The sequence below is a fragment of the Chamaea fasciata genome, unplaced genomic scaffold (assembly GCF_029207755.1).
Source record: "Chamaea fasciata isolate MVZ Bird 193981 ecotype frontalis unplaced genomic scaffold, bChaFas1.0.hap1 SCAF_8, whole genome shotgun sequence".
Taxonomy (NCBI): Eukaryota; Metazoa; Chordata; class Aves; order Passeriformes; family Sylviidae; genus Chamaea; species Chamaea fasciata.
This window is the reverse complement of record NW_027094093.1, coordinates 19,672,109-19,690,048: the sequence shown is the minus strand read 5'-3', so window position 1 is coordinate 19,690,048 and position 17,940 is coordinate 19,672,109. Positions and strand designations below refer to the sequence as shown.

Genomic DNA, 17,940 nt, shown 5'->3' with positions numbered 1-17,940 from the left:
ATACTTCGGTTCTCAGGAGCTTGGCTTTAGTGATGGATATTTGATAGGTATCTGAGATGTTCATATTTGGGATCTTGACCTATTGCTTTACACAAGGGCACAAAGACATCTAAGGACTGGTGGGTCTCAGGCTGTGGCGGGTTTAAGTTGTCTGGTTTACAGGTCATACAAAAGAATGGTAATGGCTGTAGCATAGGGCAATTTCATATGTTACTTCGGGGGTTTTTTTGTTGCCATTGTTTGACCTCTGCTGGCAACTAAATAGAGCAGCTTGCACACTCCAACTCTCCCACTCAGCGGGGAGGAGAACTGGGGAAAAAAATTAAACCCTGTGAGTTGAGAACAATTTAATAATTGAAACAAAATAAAATATAGTAGTAGTAGTAAATTATTATAACTGTAATAAAAAGGAGAGAGAAAGGAATGAAGTCCAGGAGAAACAAGTGATGTACAATGCACTGCTCACCACCTACTGATGGCTGCCCAGCCCACCCCCGAGCAGGGATGGGCCCCTCCCGGCCGACTCCCCGGTCTCTGTGCTGGATGTGCCCTCCCAGGCTGTGCAATGTCCCTTTGGCCTGCCCGGGTCAGCTGTCCTGGCCGTGCTCCCCCAGCTCCTTGTGCAGCTTCTCACCAACATGGGAAACTGAAAAGTCCTTGACTATGGCTAAGCACCACTTAGCAACAACCAAAACAACAGTGTGTTGTCAACATGATTCCCATAGTAAATCCAAAACACAGCGCTGAACCAGCTACTGAGAAGGAAATTAACTCTATCCCAGCCAAAACCAGGACAGTTGTGTGTTTCCTTAATTCTAGATGTGCTGCTGAATGTTCCAGATTCTGTGCTGGTCTCTTCTGTGTTTTTCAGAACTTAGTAATGGAATAGCTTACTTTCAGTTTGTCCACACATCTCAGTTACTGCTGGCTTAAAAACAAACAAAAAGTAGTATATCAATGATTACTCAGCTTTTTCTTCCACTAACTGTTGTTGTTTTAGCCTTAAGGGACCTACCTTGTAATTTGCTGTGAGGGTGAGAAATTGGCTGAGAAATTGCTCTTCATGCTCAAAAAAGGTTTTTTTCTGTGGCTTTGCTTAAAGTGCTGCAGCAGGAGTTGAGAGTAGATTAAGCAGAGTACTTGAAATATTAGCAATTAGTTCTAATCACTTCAAGTAGAGGGTACAACTGATGACATTTGCCAGGCTAAGTGCATGTTGGAGACAGAAGAAAATTTTCAATTCCAGTAGGCAGACCATTAAGCTATTAATAAGGTCTTGTTTGGGTTTTTTTTTTCCCCTTAATAAAAGAGAGGACTTTTCTGAAGCACCACAATTACCAAATTTTTCCACATTTGGTTACAATGGAGAGGAGATGACTGTCTCCAAAGAGTGAAGCTGGTTTAAGCTGGTAGGCCAACTAAAAGAAAGGGAGAAGCTCCTTGAAGGGGACACATGTTCAGTACGAAGTGTTGCTGACCTCCTGACTTGCTCTCTGGGAGGGAGATGACTTAGGTAAAAAACGTTACGGAAAAAAAAGCATAATGAAAGTCACATATGTGCGGGAAACTTTCTGTATGGTAACAGGTGTGCTATGTACACCACTACCATGCAAGTAATTAGCCTTAGTATTGAGTAGTAGTGTACTGGTACCATAGCCAAGACCTGGAAGAAGTTCCTGCTTGTCAATAGGAAGCTGATGAAACGGAAAATGTAACTAAAACAAAGCTGTTGGTGTGGGGATGTGTAAAGACTTAGGGCTGCACAAGGGAATTTTCTAGAGAAGGAAATGGAGTGATGTAGCTGAGGGACAGGCCCATGTCAGACAGCAGGGCTATTGTAATTCCTGGGTTACACTACAAAACACATCAAGAGGGGTTGAAAAAAAGGAAGACATAGATGTGTGTAGGTGTGGGTAATTTTTGGTTTTGTGGGATCATATGTTGGATCATTTTATTTTTGTCTCATGTTACTGTGTAAAGGCCAAGGGCCAGTTTGTATCCTGGTGCAGGATTAGCATGGGAGGAAGGATGGTAGAGGGGTATGACCAAGTTTTCCTGTTTGGATTTCCTTAGTTCATACTTCTGCTGGGCATTGTGGCAGAAATACCTTCAGTAATTGAAAGAAAAAGATGATGCTTTTTCACCTGTGTGGAGTGGAACTCTCAAATTTTCTCCTTTAGGGTATTGCTGGCACTTAGCTAATAATAATATTCACCTCCTTTTTGTTGGAGAAATTACTGGCAGTTCTTTCATTCTAGCAAAGCCCTGTCAGGGGAGGGAGAGCCTGGCTGCTGGATCCAAAGAATCTGAACCCTGCTGCAGATGAAGGAGAGCCCACAGCTGCTTGAACCCAGAGGATGCTGTGTTTCAAATAAAGAAAATATGTTGCTAGCAGAAAACGACTTCCTAAATTGTGAATCACATTTTCAGGAGTTTTAAAAGCCAATATAGCCTTCTTCCTGAAAATTTTACTTATAGTTGGAATCTGCAGGCATAATTTGTAATTTGTGCCTGTCCTTTGCACCCTGCCATGTTCAGGAGTTTGGCGAGAGCTGTGGCTGTTCCCTTTCCACTCCTGCTCTCCGGCAATGGGGGAGCCGTTGGAGCTCGCTGCTCTTCCCCGTATGGCTCCTCCAAGCGCCCTGGGAGCGCGCCGCGCCCCTGCGAGAAGCGGCTTCAGGTCGCTGACAGCGGCGGCCGAGGCCCCTCGCTTTGTTGAGTGGCTGAGTGACACCGAGCTGGTGACGCTCCCCAGGCATCTGCTGCTGTCCCTAATACGGCCGGGCCTTCTGTCACCACCGCAGACAGCCTTTAACCCCTGCCCCGGGCTGGGGAGCGCCTGCTCGGCGGCGGCGGCGGTTCGGGCCGGACCTTCCCGAGGCGAGCGGCGCGGGGGCCGGGCTGGGCGCGGGGGCCCGCCGGCCTCGCGGAGGGGTGCGGGGGGGGCCGGCCGGGGCACCAAAATAGGAGCTGTCGCTGCGGCCCCGCTGCTCCCCCCCCGGCAGCCGCTCTTCCCAAGACGGTCACGGGCCGCCGCGGGCTGGGAGCCCCCCTAAGCGCCGTGCCGGGCGGGTCCGCAGCCGGAGCGCGGCCGGGCTGCGCGGACAAAGCGGCGGGAGCTGCGGGGCGCGGCGATGGCCGCGGCCGGGCAGGAGGAATACTCGTACCTCTACAAGGACTCCGCGCACCCCGCCGGCTTCCTGGAGGCGTTCCGGGCGTTTTACCTGGACGGGCTGTTCACCGACATCACCCTGCAGTGCACTTCGGGGGTCATCTTCCACTGCCACAGAGCTGCCCTGGCAGCCTGCAGCAGTTATTTTAAAGCCATGTTCACAGCCGATATGAAAGAAAAATCCAAAAACCAGATCAGCCTTCCCGGGCTCAGCCATGCAGTACTTGAAGCTCTCGTGAATTACGCATACACATCCCAGATCCAGATAACAAAGAGAAATGTCCAAAGCCTACTGCAGGCTGCAGACCTGCTCCAGTTCGTGTCAGTAAAGAAAGCCTGTGAGCAGTTTCTGGTAAGGCATTTAGATACTGACAACTGTATTGGGATGCACTCCTTTGCTGAATATCATAATTGCTCGGAGTTGGAGAAAGAGTCCAGAAGGATATTGTTATGGAAGTTTGAAGACGTGTGGAAGCAGGAAGAGTTTCTGGACATTGGCAAGGAGAAGCTCTCTTATATTCTCTCCAGGGAGAATCTCAATATTCAGAAAGAAGAGGCAGCCATTGAAGCTGTCATTAAGTGGGTTGCACACAACGTGGAAGGAAGAATTGAAGACACCTGTGAAATGCTGAGCTGCATCAAAGTAGACTTAGATAACGTGTATTTGAGGTCAGCTTTAAGCCTGCAAAAAAAATGCCGACTCAATGACAGTAAGATAAGGTCACTCATATATAATGCCCTGAACCTCAGTCCCAAATGTGTTTCCAGAAGATCCACAGCAGCCATGTATGTAATTGGAGGATATTACTGGCATCCCTTATCAGAAGTGCACGTTTGGGATCCTTTAACCGATGCATGGGTCCAAGGAACAGAGATGCCAGATCACACCAGGGAGAGCTATGGGGTAACTAGTTTGGGACCAGACATATATGTGACAGGAGGTTACAGAACAGAGAGTATTGAAGCTCTTGACACCGTGTGGATATATAACACTGAGAGAGATGAGTGGACAGAAGGCTGCCCCATGCTCGATGCACGGTATTACCACTGCGCAGTTTCCTTGAGTGGCTGCATTTATGCATTGGGAGGGTACCGAAAGGGAGCTCCAGTCCAAGAAGCTGAGTTTTATGATCCATTAATACAGAAATGGCTTCCCATTGCAAACATGATCAAAGGTAGGTAAACTTCTCTATGGTGTCTGCCGTCAATGTCAATTCTTTTCTATTTGCCATTTTTAAGTACCATGGAAACATGTAGGATTTGATCCAAATTTTAGAGATGTCCACGGGAATCTCATGTTAATGTTAGTGGGCTTTGGTTCAGGTCTTCACTAGCCAAATGACCACATCCAAATGCTGTGCTGGGCTGTGCCATAGAACAATGGTGGAAAAGTAAGTGGGAGTCTCAGATTAATTTTGCCTTCTTTCATGAGTAAAATTTCTCTTCAAATTAGAAAGAAATCAGAAAACTACCCAGGATCAGAGTCCATTCAGTACACAATCAAAAAGCAAGCTCCAATAAAGGGACTGTATTATTTTTCCGTGCAATCATTTATAAAGGTGTCATAATTTGAAACTTCTTGCATGCTGTTCCCTCCTATTTCTGTGTGTCATCTGTTCAGGATCTTTTATTTCATCTTTAGTGTGAGGATAATGAAGAGCACTAATACCTGTTTCTAGCAACCAAAGTAGTGATCTACTAAGAATACATGAATCACAGCCTAACCAAAGGGTATTGACTCTGAGATGAGCTCTGTTGGTCAGAGCGTGGTGCTAAATAATGCCAAGGTCATGGGTTTGATCCCTGTATGTGCCATTCACATAAAAGTTGGACTTGATGATCTTGCTGGGTCCCTTCCAACTCAGACTATTCTGTAGTTATTTTGTAACAGTAACAACAATACTGCAATTATACATTTTATCATACATTTTTTATAAAGGAATGCAAATATTTATAATTAGTTATAAAATTTACTGTAAGTTAATGCAACATAATATTTTTCTATGTACAAGAGAATTTTTTGATGTATATGTAAAAGAAAAAAAGCAGGCTTTTACAACTTTCTCTATTGTTTGTATGTTTTCCTCAAACATTGCTACTATTTTCTTTTTTTTTCCTTCAAAAGTAGAAATGCTACACTAATCCTATGAGTTACATATTCTATGCAGTTGATTTGCAGTTTTCATAAGTGTGAAACTACATAAGGTGTTCAGACCCCCCTTTGCTTTATTTCATTTTGTTCTCCTAGAGATCGAGTTAAAATGGCTCCATTCTGTTTGAGTCCTCATTTATACAACAGCTTAATTAGTAATACCATGAGAATGACTTAAAGTATCAGAAAAGATACCCCGAGTCACTGAACAATCTCAACTACCACTGTCTTTGCTCTTGCCATCTAAGTGTTTTTTAACAACTCAGTGAAGCAGTGAAACTAATTGCCTATTCCAAAATCAGTGAGACAATGTGATTTTAATTGCTGCCTAAAAATCCTATCTTCTATTGCGTGGCTGTATTATGTGCAATACTACATGGTTACTACAGTTTTATTTAGTTGTTCTTGACTTACGCTGCTATCTTGATAAATCTGTTTTATTCACATTAAGTTAAATACTTGCAAGCATACAATGTTACTAAAATATTAACAAATCATTTGAAATGGAGTTATGGATGGAAGAGACCATGGTTAATACGTGCAGTCTGAATGCTTGTTTGACTTTCACACTGTGAGCAGGAGTTGGAAATGCCACTGCCTGTGTCCTTCATGAAGTAATCTACGTCGCTGGAGGTCACCATGGGTACAGGGGAAGCTGCACCTATGATAAAATCCAGAGATACCATTCAGGTTGCAATGAGTGGAGTATAGTCACCACAAGTCCACATCCAGGTAAATAATGTGTGACAAACATAGAGCTTGATTTGATTACTTGTACCTAGGAGTCCTTAAGCCCTGTTAGGGAGTTTTGGCATATTCCTGATTCAAAAAAGAAATGCTTGTAGGGCAGCAAGGGCTGTTTCCAAACTCTGAAAGTGGAAAGGAAGACCTTCAAGCATCTGTTCTATAGAAATCACTATATAAATACTGAATTAAGGAATGTCCACATTCTATTAAATAATATAACTTTCTGTGAAATCTAGCTATTCATTGACATTTGACAAAAATTACTTGTATTAATTTTAAAAGGGTTTTCTCTATGTTCTACATCTGGTAACAGTAAGTTTTTAAAGCAATTTTTGCTGAGTACTGGTGCTGTAGCATAGCAGAAAATCCTGAGGTGTCGCCTAACGTCAAATTCAGCTGCCCTCAGTGGTGCCCAATGTTTGTCATGTACTTGCAGTTTAAGTTCATGTTATCATGCTGAGTTGTGCTGTATTCCTTTCTTTCTGAAGAATACGGATTGTGTTCCATTACATTACAAAACAAGATCTATTTTGTGGGTGGACAGACCACAATCACTGACTGCTATGACCCAGAGCAAAATGAGTGGAAGCAGATGGCTCACATGATGGAGAGAAGGATGGAGTGTGGCACGGTGGTTATGAATGGATGCATCTATGTAACAGGAGGATATTCCTATTCAAAAGGAACATACCTGCAGAGCATTGAGAAATACGACCCTGAACTGAATAAATGGGAAGCAGTAGGCAATCTTCCCAGTGCCATGCGGTCACATGGCTGTGTCTGCGTGTATAATGTGTAAGCATTCAGTTTTCATCTTGCTGTTACAGAAAACAGCAGATGCAGTATTCATAACAGTACTGATTGCCTCATGAGGGGTTGTCTAATACAATCTCTTAGTGTACATTGTTAACAACTAGATATAATTTGTTCTCATTTTAAATGACTCAGAAACATAAATGTGGTAATAAGATTTCCATATATTTTTCAGTCCAATCATTCTTTGTCAGGGCAGTTCTCAAATTATTCTTTTACAATACTTTGTACAGCAACATAGGAACTACTGTGAAAAATGGATTTGTTTTTGTTAATCACTGGATGAACTGTGACTTGGTGCTTGGATGAGAAAAGCCAAACAAATTACAGTTCTAAGGACTACTGGCCTTAAGATGAAATCTTTGTATTCTGAAGGTAGCTGTAGAAATGGATCATTGACACAAGCTAAGTGTATGATTTATACAGAGCAATATCACTTGGATAACTAGGTTATCAGATTCAGAAATTTACAGGATGCCTCCAACTCTACCTTCAAGTGCCAGACCAAAGAAGAGCTTAGGTTAGGAATGAGGGAAGAAACATTGGTAGTAGCCCCAGAGCACAGGCCAAAAGCATGCACTAGTTTTCCAGAAGGAGAAGTAAAAGGGCATTTCTCTTTGCCATTCTCACATTCTCATCGACATTGCTAATGAGAAATGAAAAAAGACTCTGCAAGGCTTTGCAATGGGATCTTTGGCTGATGCACAGGTATTTGTAGTTTGGGTGTTTTTGGGGGGGCAGGTGTGTTCAGAGAAAAGCCTTTATGTGTTAACTCTCTTTTAATATCAAGTCAAGATGTGTGCCTGCGTGGAATAGAAGGAGGAAATGAGAGAGACTGGAAAATTAACATCCGCCTGAGATTCAAACTTCTCTATTTTGTTTGATACCATTTGATCTTTGCTAAACTGTGACTTGAGCAAAGGTAGCAACTAAAGAAACTTGTCAAAGTATGTTATGCACAAAAAAAAAAAAAATTGTCTATAGGATTGATTTCTTTATTATTTATCTCAAAATTTAATATGAGGTCTTCAAATTCTGTGTAGAAAGTGGATTTTTGTAAAGTGATTTAGAGACAAACAGATCACCTTCTGAGTGGCCTGACAGCGGTGATCCAAATGAAGAAATGCTTTGGGGGACAGAGAAGGCTCTTTTAACACTGATCCCCCAATTCAGTTTATAAAATGACTGAAGAAACAGCTGTTAGACTCTCACCCTGCCCGGTGTGAGAGGCAGGGACAACACAGGGCTGCCATAGGGTGTGGTGGGAACTTCCCACACCAGCACTGCCACCTAAAATGAAATTTTGGTTTTATTGGATTTCTCAGATACAAAGAAAGGACTTTTCCAAGCAGTAACCTCTGAGTTTATAATATTTATTTTGCTTGATCAGAAGCATTTTCAGCTTTTTTTTTTCTTTCACATTTTAATGCTATTTCTGACTTGCATTTGACTGCTGGTAGCAGGTGGCACTCAACTCTGGCTTTGATGTGAAGTTCTGTGGTGTATATGTACAGTTCTTTTTTTGATATTTTCGTATGTTGCCTCACTATGTCAGAAGCTTGTGTGTGTGTGTTCCGTGTTTTGTTTTGTTACCCATCCCACTGAGATCTATTTAAGGATCTGATGTAATTTGTTTAAAGACTCCAAACTCTAAAGAGGTGTGGAGGATTGAACTCCGAGGCTGTTTGAAATGCGTGGGCCAAGCGAGTGGGCCAAAGAGATAAAGTGAATTTGTTTCTCCTGGAAATCTCCACAGCTGAGAATTGCTCAAGGGTGGGTAGGGATTCAAAGGACATCACATGAAGGTGATCTTTGTATTGAATGAAACCACAATGAACTCAATGTGTTTATATAATTTTTCAGTGCAAACTATGTACCCGTGAAGCATCACGTTTCTTGAAAAACACAAGCATACAAGAGCTGCTTGTGGCTGGCCTTGAGGTTCATTCTGGCCTTTATCCTGTCACCAACAGTCATGAGTTGGTGGAAGGATCTAAGAAGAAGGTGAGGACTAACAAAACCAAACCCCTCAGCATCCACTTGTCAACTGCTTGATGCTGGTGATGTTGAAACAAGGTGCTAGATGATGGTGAAAGACAGTGCTGTTCCAGGGCTGGAGCACAGGCACTGGAAGCTGAAATCTGTGCCCCTGGGCAACCTGCAGGCAAGCAAATGCTGCTTTTTGGCCTCAGTGCAATGTGGGAAAAACCATTAGCTCTCCCCTGTCAGGAGAGAGTTTGTTGGTCTGGTATAAGCAAAAGTCAAAGAAATTACTGCTTAGGACTTCAGTTAAATCCTCATTTCTCAGAGATTTTGCAGTGTATTAAAATAAATGGAGAGAAGAGTAAGTTCAGACTCATGGTTAAATTTCAACTGGTGCTATTTTTCCCAATAACCTACAATGCCCTTTTAAATTAACTCATGCAGTGCATCCCAAGGTGTGTTGCAGTCAGGTCTTGGCACAGGTAGGAAAATGAACTCAGCAGGAGGAATAGGATTCTGACCTCTGGTCAGCAGCCTAAGAGAGGTGGGAAGCTCAGAGCAGGGAATCTCTTAGCCATCTGTAAAATGTTTTTTTAAAACAGTTGAATGTAAACACAGAATTATTGTGTTATTGTATTATGGTAGACACTGTTTTACTGTTTCACTTGTAAACTAGGAAATTAGGTCATGTGGAAGTCAAATCAATTGTGAAGTCAATATTTCTTAAAATTTTCACTTGTGCAATTCCCGTGTTTGTAGCGCTATAGATGCCCACAGTACATCTGTACTGTTCAAGTGAATGTTTGCAATACTTAATAAACGTATAAATAATAAATAAACCGCCACGGTACAAACTCAAGTTGCTGCTTTGTCAGCTCAGCAGGCAGAAGCCGTGACCACGGAGCGCGCCCAGAGCCCCCGCGCGGACGGCCCTCGCGGCAGCGCGCGCCGCCGGCGCTGGGGGCGGGGCCGCGCTGGGGCCCCGCCCCGGAAGTGGCACCCGGGCCGCGGGGGCTGCTGGGCCGCGCGGCGCCGACTGGCGGTCTCTGGGGCGGCGGAGCGGGGCCCGGGCGCGCAGGTTCGTGTGGGGCCGCTCCCGGCCGCTCCCGGGCGGCGCCGCCGCTCGGCCGTGCCCCGCCGGGCCCGGCCCTGCCGAGGAGCGCCGGGACGGGGCCGGCGGCGGGGCGCGGCGGCCGGGCCGGGAGGGAGGCGGGGACGGTTCCCGGAGCAGGGGAGCACGTGCGGCGTCTGCCCCGGCGGAGGCGCGGAGCGGGCCCGGCCGTGCCGCCGCCGGCACTGCCCGCCGGCGGCGCTTCCCGCGGCGCTCGGTGCGCGCCGCGGAGCCGGCGGAGCCGGCGGCACCGCTCCGCCGCGGGGCCCCGGGCCGGCCCTCGGGCAGCGCTCCCGCTGCTGCCGGGCAGAGCGTCCGCTGGGCGAGGCTGCGCCACGGCGCCAGGGGCTGTCTGAAGAGGGGTATGGTGCCGCTGCAGGCGGGTAAAAGTGTCAGCAGCAAACTGATGGTCTCTTAGCACAGTTAAGGGGCCGACAGTTCGGTTACTTAAAAATATTTTTGTAAGATTTTCTTACGTTGCACTGATTCTACTGATTTTTGTTATTCTACTCAAAAAACATCTGTTAAAGGTAACATCTGTGAAAATGTGTGGTTGTAGCTAACCCTTACTCTTAAATAAAAACCAGGCTCAGACCTCTTATGCAGGGGTTCCTGAAGAAGGCATAATATGAATAACAGTTCCACGTTACTTTATCGGGAAAGCTTTCTTATTTAAAAAAAAGCTTTTCACTCTGTTACAGTAATGGTAGAATCAGCCTGCAACTAAACTCTATCCAGAGCTTGAAACTAAATGGCTGGTAGGAGGAAAATCTACTTGAGATTGGAATGATCTAGCTAATACAGTGTGGATCTGATTGTTCTAGTTAAGGGGCTTGACTGTAATTTTTTATAATTTGAGCCTAATGACTACTTGCTTTATTTTAACCTGTTTTCTTTATGTTTTGTGTGGTACTGAAATGGACTTTTGGCACATGGAAAGAACAAGTCAGTGTAGTTTGTTAAGAAAGCCCGTAAAATGAAACCTTTTGTAGGATTTTGCATGCAGTTCAGACTGTGATTACTGTTCATTGGTGCTTTTTATCAGTCTTCACTGCTGCACAGCAACTGAAAACTATTGATCTGGAAGTTGCCTAGTGCCAAAATGACTGAGCTAAAGAGTCTGAAGTGAGCATGTGCAGACAAGGCCAGAATTTCTCTTAAATCAGAAGGCTGCTTTTGTTGTTCTAAATAGGTTAGAGCTCAATCGCTGAACTGAATTCCAGGCATGGCAAGCTTGAGTCTTTCTTAGTTGTGCCTACAACTTGTTACTTGCAGCTGAAAGGATGCTTTTTAGAAAAACTTTTCCGTGTGTAAGACTTACTCTAAAGGACATGTCCTAAGTCTTGTGTCAGATCATGCTTTTTGGTGTTAACCTTGAAAACACTGCTAGGGAAGTAGACTTTGTTTTTTTCTTTTCTTAACAGTGAAGCTGAGCCTTACGTGGAAGTGGAGTTTTTGGTTTTGAGTATTTTGGTACCCGGGCTGAGGCACACTGGGACAGCAGTCAGAGACTGCTCTATATGTTGCCATTAAATTAGATCAAATTTGGTATAATGTAAAATAGAACACTGATTTCTCTCACAGTAGGGTGTTAAGACAGTTCCAGCACCTGAATGGAGGTGAAGTGTCAGGCTCCTGTAGTCAGGGTGGCTCATGTGGGACATCTCTGAAGTAACTGCAACTCTTACCTTGGGTGCTGTGGCCTGGGTTTTATAAAGTACTTTTTAGATAAACGGACCACACTCAGCAGAGCTTGCAACTAACACTGAAATCATGCTTTAAAGAGTGTTACAAAGTTGTGTACAGGTGCAAGCACAGCACCTTCCAAGGCTGTTAAGTGCTGAAGAATTACAAGTAAGTTCCAAGGATTGGCCTTGAGATCAGGAAGAGGAAATGGGAAGACTGCAGACTGCATTAATCTGAACAGTTATTGGGGAATTAAACTACTAAAATAAGAACATGGGGCTGAAGATAGGCATTCTGTTGAAGAATGTAATTTCCTGTAACAAGGGCACCTCAGGGGAGTTTTCCCTGCTTCTGTGTTGCCAGTCAGTCACCTTGATGCTCTGAAAGATGTCACTGCCCTGCAAGCAGCAGAAGAGCAGAAGGTGTATGGTTAAATTTCCCAATAAACCATGCAAGACATGAGTGCAAATCTGTCTTTGCCAGCAGCCTTTGTGATCACAGATCTATGAACTGGGGTTTTCCCACCAAGAAACCACTTTATCTTCTGTAGCTAGATTTAACAAGTGTGGTGGTGCTCAAAGGGAGAAGGAAAAAATCTCTGCTTCAGAGTTCAACATTGAACTCCAACTAATTTCTGACAGCTTCATAAAACTACATTTTTTTTTCTCAAGGATTATTCTTCCAACTCTATCCTCAACATTCTATCCTCATCTTAAGAGCAACTAGATAGAAAATGTTTGATCCCAGGTAATTTTCTTGCCAGTAGCTGCTTTCTTTGTGACAGCATCTGATGTACCTGGATTATACGCTTGCTGGCAGTTAAATGTAGTTACTTCCAAGTTAAAATGTCTTTTGTTATCAAAGATACTTGATTCACTGTTCAAGCAGAACTGCAGTGAAGACACATTTGTAAAGGAGAGGAGGAGACATCTTTAGGATGTGTCAGAAAATGCAGATATTTTCATTCCATCCTCCAATAAGTTCTGTGAACTTTCCAAGGATTAAACAGGAGACAGGAACTTCAGAAACGTTTCTCATTATACCTATGTAGGTAGGAGTTGAACATTTTATTATTGAGTGTTTTGCCTAGTGATGAGAGGTTGGATTTGACTTAAAAAAGAAATGTTGTTGGCGCTCAGTTTTGTTGTTGTTCTAAACTGAGGATCTGTGCCTAGGAAAAGATAAATAACAAATAAGGCTGGGAAGTGCCAGAATTTTAAAAATTTTCTCTTGACTGCTGAATGCCAAATGCTGCCCTTAACTACCAAAGTGAGGTGTTTTTTTCCCAGTTGTTTCATAGTTTCCTCTTGGAGTTCTGCAGTCACGTTAATAGTTGCTTCACAGGCATAAATGTATGGCTAATGAACTTGGTTGTTACCTTATTTAGATGAGGCTGCAGTGAAGTGCAATGCTACATGAATGTCAGTCTGTAGAAAGTACCATTCAAAACTTAGTGCTTTTGCTCTGTATTCTCTTCAAAACAGCTGGTGAAAATGGCTGAAAATGGAAATGGTGAAAACATGTCTATCTTGGAAAGCAAAATCTGTCAGCAAATCGAGGTAAGTTCAGTTTATAGTTTGGGATGTGGACTGAGGTGTTTTGGGGGCATTCAATGGCAGGGGCTTGGCTAACTGGAAGTTAACTTTATTGGGAGTTAGACTCAAATCTTCAACTCTTTAAAAATGTCAGAAGTCTAACAGGTATTTAAAAATAATTGAGGGTAGTCATAATTGTAGTTTAAGTTGGAAGCTATACTTGTCTAGAGTTTCTTGTAAGAACACCATTTCAAAACAGAAAAGGTTTAATTTGCTAGCATTTTAGGTGCTATAGTAAGTGAATCATTAGACAATCATTAGGCAATTTACTACCACATTTGCTAGGTTATTCTACCTATGCAGATAGGAGTGGAGTGCATTTTAATTCTATGTGCCTTAACTTTTGTGGGGGAAAAAAAATCCTCCTTGGGAATTTCTGCTGGTCAAAATACTAACGCATTGCATATATTATGATTTACTGCTTTGTAATTTATTGCTACAAATTACAGCTAAACTTACATGCCTACTTTGGATTAACTCTTTTTCTCTCTAGAGGCTTGGAGGGTTACCTTAAAAAAAAAACAAACCTGAACCCACTGGTTTAACTTTTAACTTTTTAACTTTCTGGGCTTTAAAAAGCCCAAAACTGCTTTCCTGAAGGACAAAAATGTAGCTGCACTTGAATTCCCATGACCATATGGAGCCATTATTTATATATAACTAACAAAATGTGGAGATTCCTCGGCCTCTATATTTTGTTTGTTATATATAGTTGACAAAAGTAGACTTTTGGTATTGTGAATTAGAGATGTACTAGAGGAAGAGGTAGTGTTGTAAAACTTGCACTGACTTTTCAAAGCACCATGATACTGGTGCAAATATTCTAACTTACCTTATGGTTTCAAGTATTTGACCTTTGCTAGATGACTGCTGGTCAGGGAAAGAATCTGATTAACCTGTCTGTCTTGAACTGAATGGTGTTCCCATGCCAGACAAAATCAAAGTAAGAACAAAATAATTAAATAAAATTAAAAATAAAATATAAAATAATGATTTCTTTATCTTACGGTGTTTTCTTGAATGAGGTCTAGAAATTCCAGTCTATGTGTATCATTTTTCAGTGTGCAAATACAATATTCTTGCGTGTACTCCTTATTTAAGGAGTACAACCTGAATCTGCTGGTGACAAAATTGACTTTTGACTCTGCAGAGTGTGATCAGGGTGATTAATGCTTATCATGTTAACAGAATAAGCTTTGCTCCTTTCCTAAACAAAATTGCAATCTATCTTCGCCTCATTAATTCCATTGGATGAAGCACTGTTTCAGTGTGGGGTTGGTTTGTTTGGGTCTTTGTGGGGTTTGTTTCTAGTGGCTTTGTTTTTACAACTTATATATTGCACCTAACTTTTGGCAAAGTATCAGATTAAAGCAGGAAGTAATAATTTCAGAACTCCCAATTGTTCAGATTAATGGATTTTGGTATGTCTCAATCTACTGCAGTAAGCTGTTAGATGAAAACACAGCTTTTAAGACTGAAAATTCAAAGACACATCTCTCTTTCCTCCCCTTCCCCCCCTTCCCCCTTCCTTTTTGCAGTACTATTTTGGCAATCACAATCTACCAAGAGACAAGTTTCTAAAGGAACAGATCAAACTAGATGATGGCTGGGTACCTTTAGAAGTAATGATCAAATTCAACAGGTAAAGCAAAGTACACCTAATGTAGATAAAAGAATAACTTTCAGCTACCTATCTCTATTTGGGGCCACGTGTTCCTGATGTGCATTTACAATTCCCATTGCTTTTTTAACATCTGACTCCAGTTTTGCCTCTGTATTTGTAATAATCTCTCTCTGCTTACTCAATAGGCTAAGTCGCCTTTCAAAAGATTTTGGTGTTATTGTAGAAGCACTAAGAAAATCCAAGACTGGTTTAATGGAAATAAATGAAGACAAAACTAAAATCAGAAGATCTCCAAATAAACCCCTTCCTGAATTAAATGACCAGTATAAGGCTGCAATTAAAAACAGATCTGTTTATGTGGTAAGTAAATTTTGCTTTACTTTGTGCTGTCCTGCATGACTTAAACTGATAACCATCAAAGAGTAAAGCTTGAATTAACTCGTAGTATAGAGGCTGTAATTTTTACGAGTCACTTTGTGGCATATAATTGAAGCTCATTGCTATCTTGCAGAAAGGCTTTCCACTAGATGCTACTCTTGATGATATCAAAGAATGGCTTGAGGATAAAGGTCCAGTTGAAAATATTCAAATGAGGAGAACATTGCAGAGAACGTTTAAGGTGATGATGAGCATTTAGACTTGGGGCAGGGATCCCTCCTGGACAACATTCTGTTCAATTACTCTAACAATCTCTCTTATTATTTAACAGGGCTCAATATTTGCAGTTTTTGATAGTGTTGAATCTGCTAAGAAGTTCACCGAGATACCAAATCAGAAGTACAAAGACACAGAGCTGATAGTACTTTTCAAGTAAGTCCACGTCCATGTATCTAACTCATGTATGAACTAACAGTGGTCAGGGGTGGCTTTACACAAGAACCTGGCTTGGCCAGAGAAGTGGGTTTTTCATGCTCTTGTACAGGCATTGATAGATGCACCTTTTGGAGACTTAGCATCTCAGCTTGGAAAAATAATTTCACCTGTTTCATGTCTACTGCTGTCTTACAAACTAATTATAACAGAATATTTTAAATTAACTTATAATCTCTTGAAGGGAGGAGTATTGTACAAAAAAGAATGAAGAAAGGAAACAGAACAAAGTAGAAGCAAAAGCAAGAGCTAAACAGTGAGTCATTGTCAATCAAAGTGTGTGCTTTGCTTGCCTGACCACGCTTGAACGGACTCATAACTAATTTAACTTTCTTGCAGGGAAAAAGAAGAAAAGCAGAAACAAGCAGCAGATGCTGAAATGGTATGGGTTTCTTCAGTCACCTACATTTTATAAAGCTAACATGGGATATTCTGTTTAAAATGCTGTAATATAGAGCACTTGCTAGAAAGTCACTTCAGCTGTTCCAACAAACTTACAGTAAGACTGTTTTGTCCTGGTGTTTTAATCTTATTTTCAATAGACAATTTTGTTTAAAGGCTCATGTCCTCAATTTACACTATTAGGCATGTTTGCCTGTTCAGAGTGATCCTGAAAGCACTGTTGAGATGATTGTTCTTCTATGGTATTTAAAGGATCAATTGAGGATTTCGTCGGTATTATATAAATTTTCAATTTATCGGCCTTCAGAAAGGTGTTTTGTAAAATTTAAGGAGTGGGAAAGGAGTCCTATGGGGAAGGAGTCCTATGTTGCATTTAAGTATATCACAGTAAGCATAGAAAATTCAAAAAAAGGAGAAGGGATGCACTGTACAAGACTTGGACATCAGCAGAACTAGGTTATGTAGGAAAAATGCTTGAATTACTGTAACTGCCTATTTATCGCTATTTATCCTTTAATAGCATTGAGGGGGAATATGAATAGTCAAACTTGACTCTTCAATGATAATGTGGGGATTTTTAATTTAATTTAGAAGTCTCTAGAAGAAAAGACAGGATGTCTTTTGAAGTTTTCTGGTGATCTGGATGACCAAACGTGCAGAGAAGACCTCCATGATGTCTTTTCTGGTCACGGAGAAATCAAGTGGATACACTTTGTTCGAGGTGCGAAGGAGGTCAGTAATCTTAGACAAGGACTTAAGATCTCTGTATTGAAGTTAGAAAATGAATGATTGAATGTTTGTTCTTTTATGTTAACGAGCAAGTTATTGTCTTGTGAAATTGCAGAATATTTAAAGAATTAAATTATTCCTTTAACTTCTTTAAAAAGAACAGATAAGGTTCCAGCCTTGTTAGCTGATAAGGTCAAAACTGAGAATGTTCATTAGCACAGCCTGAGGGCTTTGCTTCAGTCTAGACATCTTTTACAATCATACAAGAGTAATGAATTGGCTGAGGCACTTAACAGGATATATTGTTCATCGTTCTAGCTGAATGTTTTTGATTAGATTAAAATGCAAGTGCCACTCTTCTTTTAAAGGGAATTATCCTATTTAAGGATATTGCCAAAGAAGCTCTGGAAAAAGCCAAAGCAGCACACAATGGAAACTTGCAGCTCCGGAACAAGGATGTTTCATGGGAAGTGCTAGAAGGAGATGCAGAGAAAGAAGCTCTGAAAAAAATCCTGGAAGATCAGCAGGAATTGCTGAAACAGAAAACAAAAGGTTCTCCCTTGTCTTATTAATTTAAGCCTTTATAATGTCCTAGAATTGGTGTATGAAATTCACTCTTAAGTAGTGAATATGTGCTACATACTGATCTTAACTGTAAAGCAGTCTCTGCAGCTGGCCAATTAAAAAAAGACAGATGATACAAAGTTCCTGATCTTGTATCTCCACAGGGCGCAAAATTAAAGGAAAAGGAAGAGGGGGAAAGATACCTCAGGGTGCACAAAAAGGAAAAATACAGTTTCAGGGCAAGAAAATAAAGTTTGAGAATGACGAAGAAGATGGCGAAAATGATACTAAAACAGGTATGTCATGCTGTGCACTTGATGCAGCTCATTCAGTACTTTTACAGAAAGTAGATCCATGTACTCACGTTTCTTACAAGTGTTTCAGATTTAGCTCTGCTCTGTAACATTTCTGCCCTGCTGACAGTATCTGCCTTAAGAGTCTTGTGCTCGATTCCTTCCATAACTGTCCAAAAAGCATATTAAGATAATTACT

General features: G+C 41.9%; 2 protein-coding genes across 5 annotated transcripts in view; both read left to right on the top strand.

Moving 5' to 3' along the window:
* Positions 1-17,940, top strand: part of SSB (small RNA binding exonuclease protection factor La) — a 31,087-nt gene that overhangs the window by 12,201 nt on the left and 946 nt on the right. The window contains exons 1-11 of one of the 3 annotated variants that reach the window (XM_066189983.1): positions 5,997-6,056; positions 13,149-13,223; positions 14,798-14,901; positions 15,069-15,243; positions 15,395-15,502; positions 15,593-15,693; positions 15,938-16,009; positions 16,093-16,135; positions 16,747-16,887; positions 17,253-17,436; positions 17,613-17,744. In XM_066189983.1, coding sequence (XP_066046080.1) covers positions 13,158-13,223; positions 14,798-14,901; positions 15,069-15,243; positions 15,395-15,502; positions 15,593-15,693; positions 15,938-16,009; positions 16,093-16,135; positions 16,747-16,887; positions 17,253-17,436; positions 17,613-17,744 — 1,126 coding nt within the window. In that variant the 5' untranslated portion in view covers positions 5,997-6,056; positions 13,149-13,157. Of the gene's footprint in view, positions 1-5,996; positions 6,057-9,871; positions 9,946-13,148; positions 13,224-14,797; positions 14,902-15,068; positions 15,244-15,394; positions 15,503-15,592; positions 15,694-15,937; positions 16,010-16,092; positions 16,136-16,746; positions 16,888-17,252; positions 17,437-17,612; positions 17,745-17,940 lie in introns of those variants that run through there. The other 2 variants (XM_066189982.1, XM_066189981.1) reach the window with 2 other exon arrangements.
* KLHL23 (kelch like family member 23) lies at positions 3,084-9,705 on the top strand. 2 transcript variants are annotated; one of them, XR_010722133.1, is made up of 4 exons: positions 3,084-4,347; positions 5,904-6,056; positions 6,560-8,657; positions 8,748-9,705. XR_010722133.1 is itself a non-coding variant. In XM_066189980.1 (3 exons), the coding sequence occupies exons 1-3, from the start codon at positions 3,135-3,137 to the stop codon at positions 6,868-6,870; spliced, it is 1,677 nt and encodes a 558-aa protein (XP_066046077.1). In that variant the 5' UTR covers positions 3,084-3,134; the 3' UTR covers positions 6,871-9,705. The 2 variants fall into 2 exon arrangements, 1 of the variants encoding a protein (XP_066046077.1); XM_066189980.1 differs by having other exon boundaries at positions 6,560-9,705.

Excerpts from the sequence above, each read along its gene's own strand:
- KLHL23 (XM_066189980.1), top strand. The coding sequence starts at position 3,135 with ATGGCCGCGGCCGGGCAGGAGGAATACTCGTACCTCTACAAGGACTCC. Across the intron at positions 4,348-5,903 it reads CATTGCAAACATGATCAAAG|GAGTTGGAAATGCCACTGCC; the intron begins GTAGGTAAACTT and ends CACTGTGAGCAG. Across the intron at positions 6,057-6,559 it reads CACCACAAGTCCACATCCAG|AATACGGATTGTGTTCCATT; the intron begins GTAAATAATGTG and ends TTCTTTCTGAAG.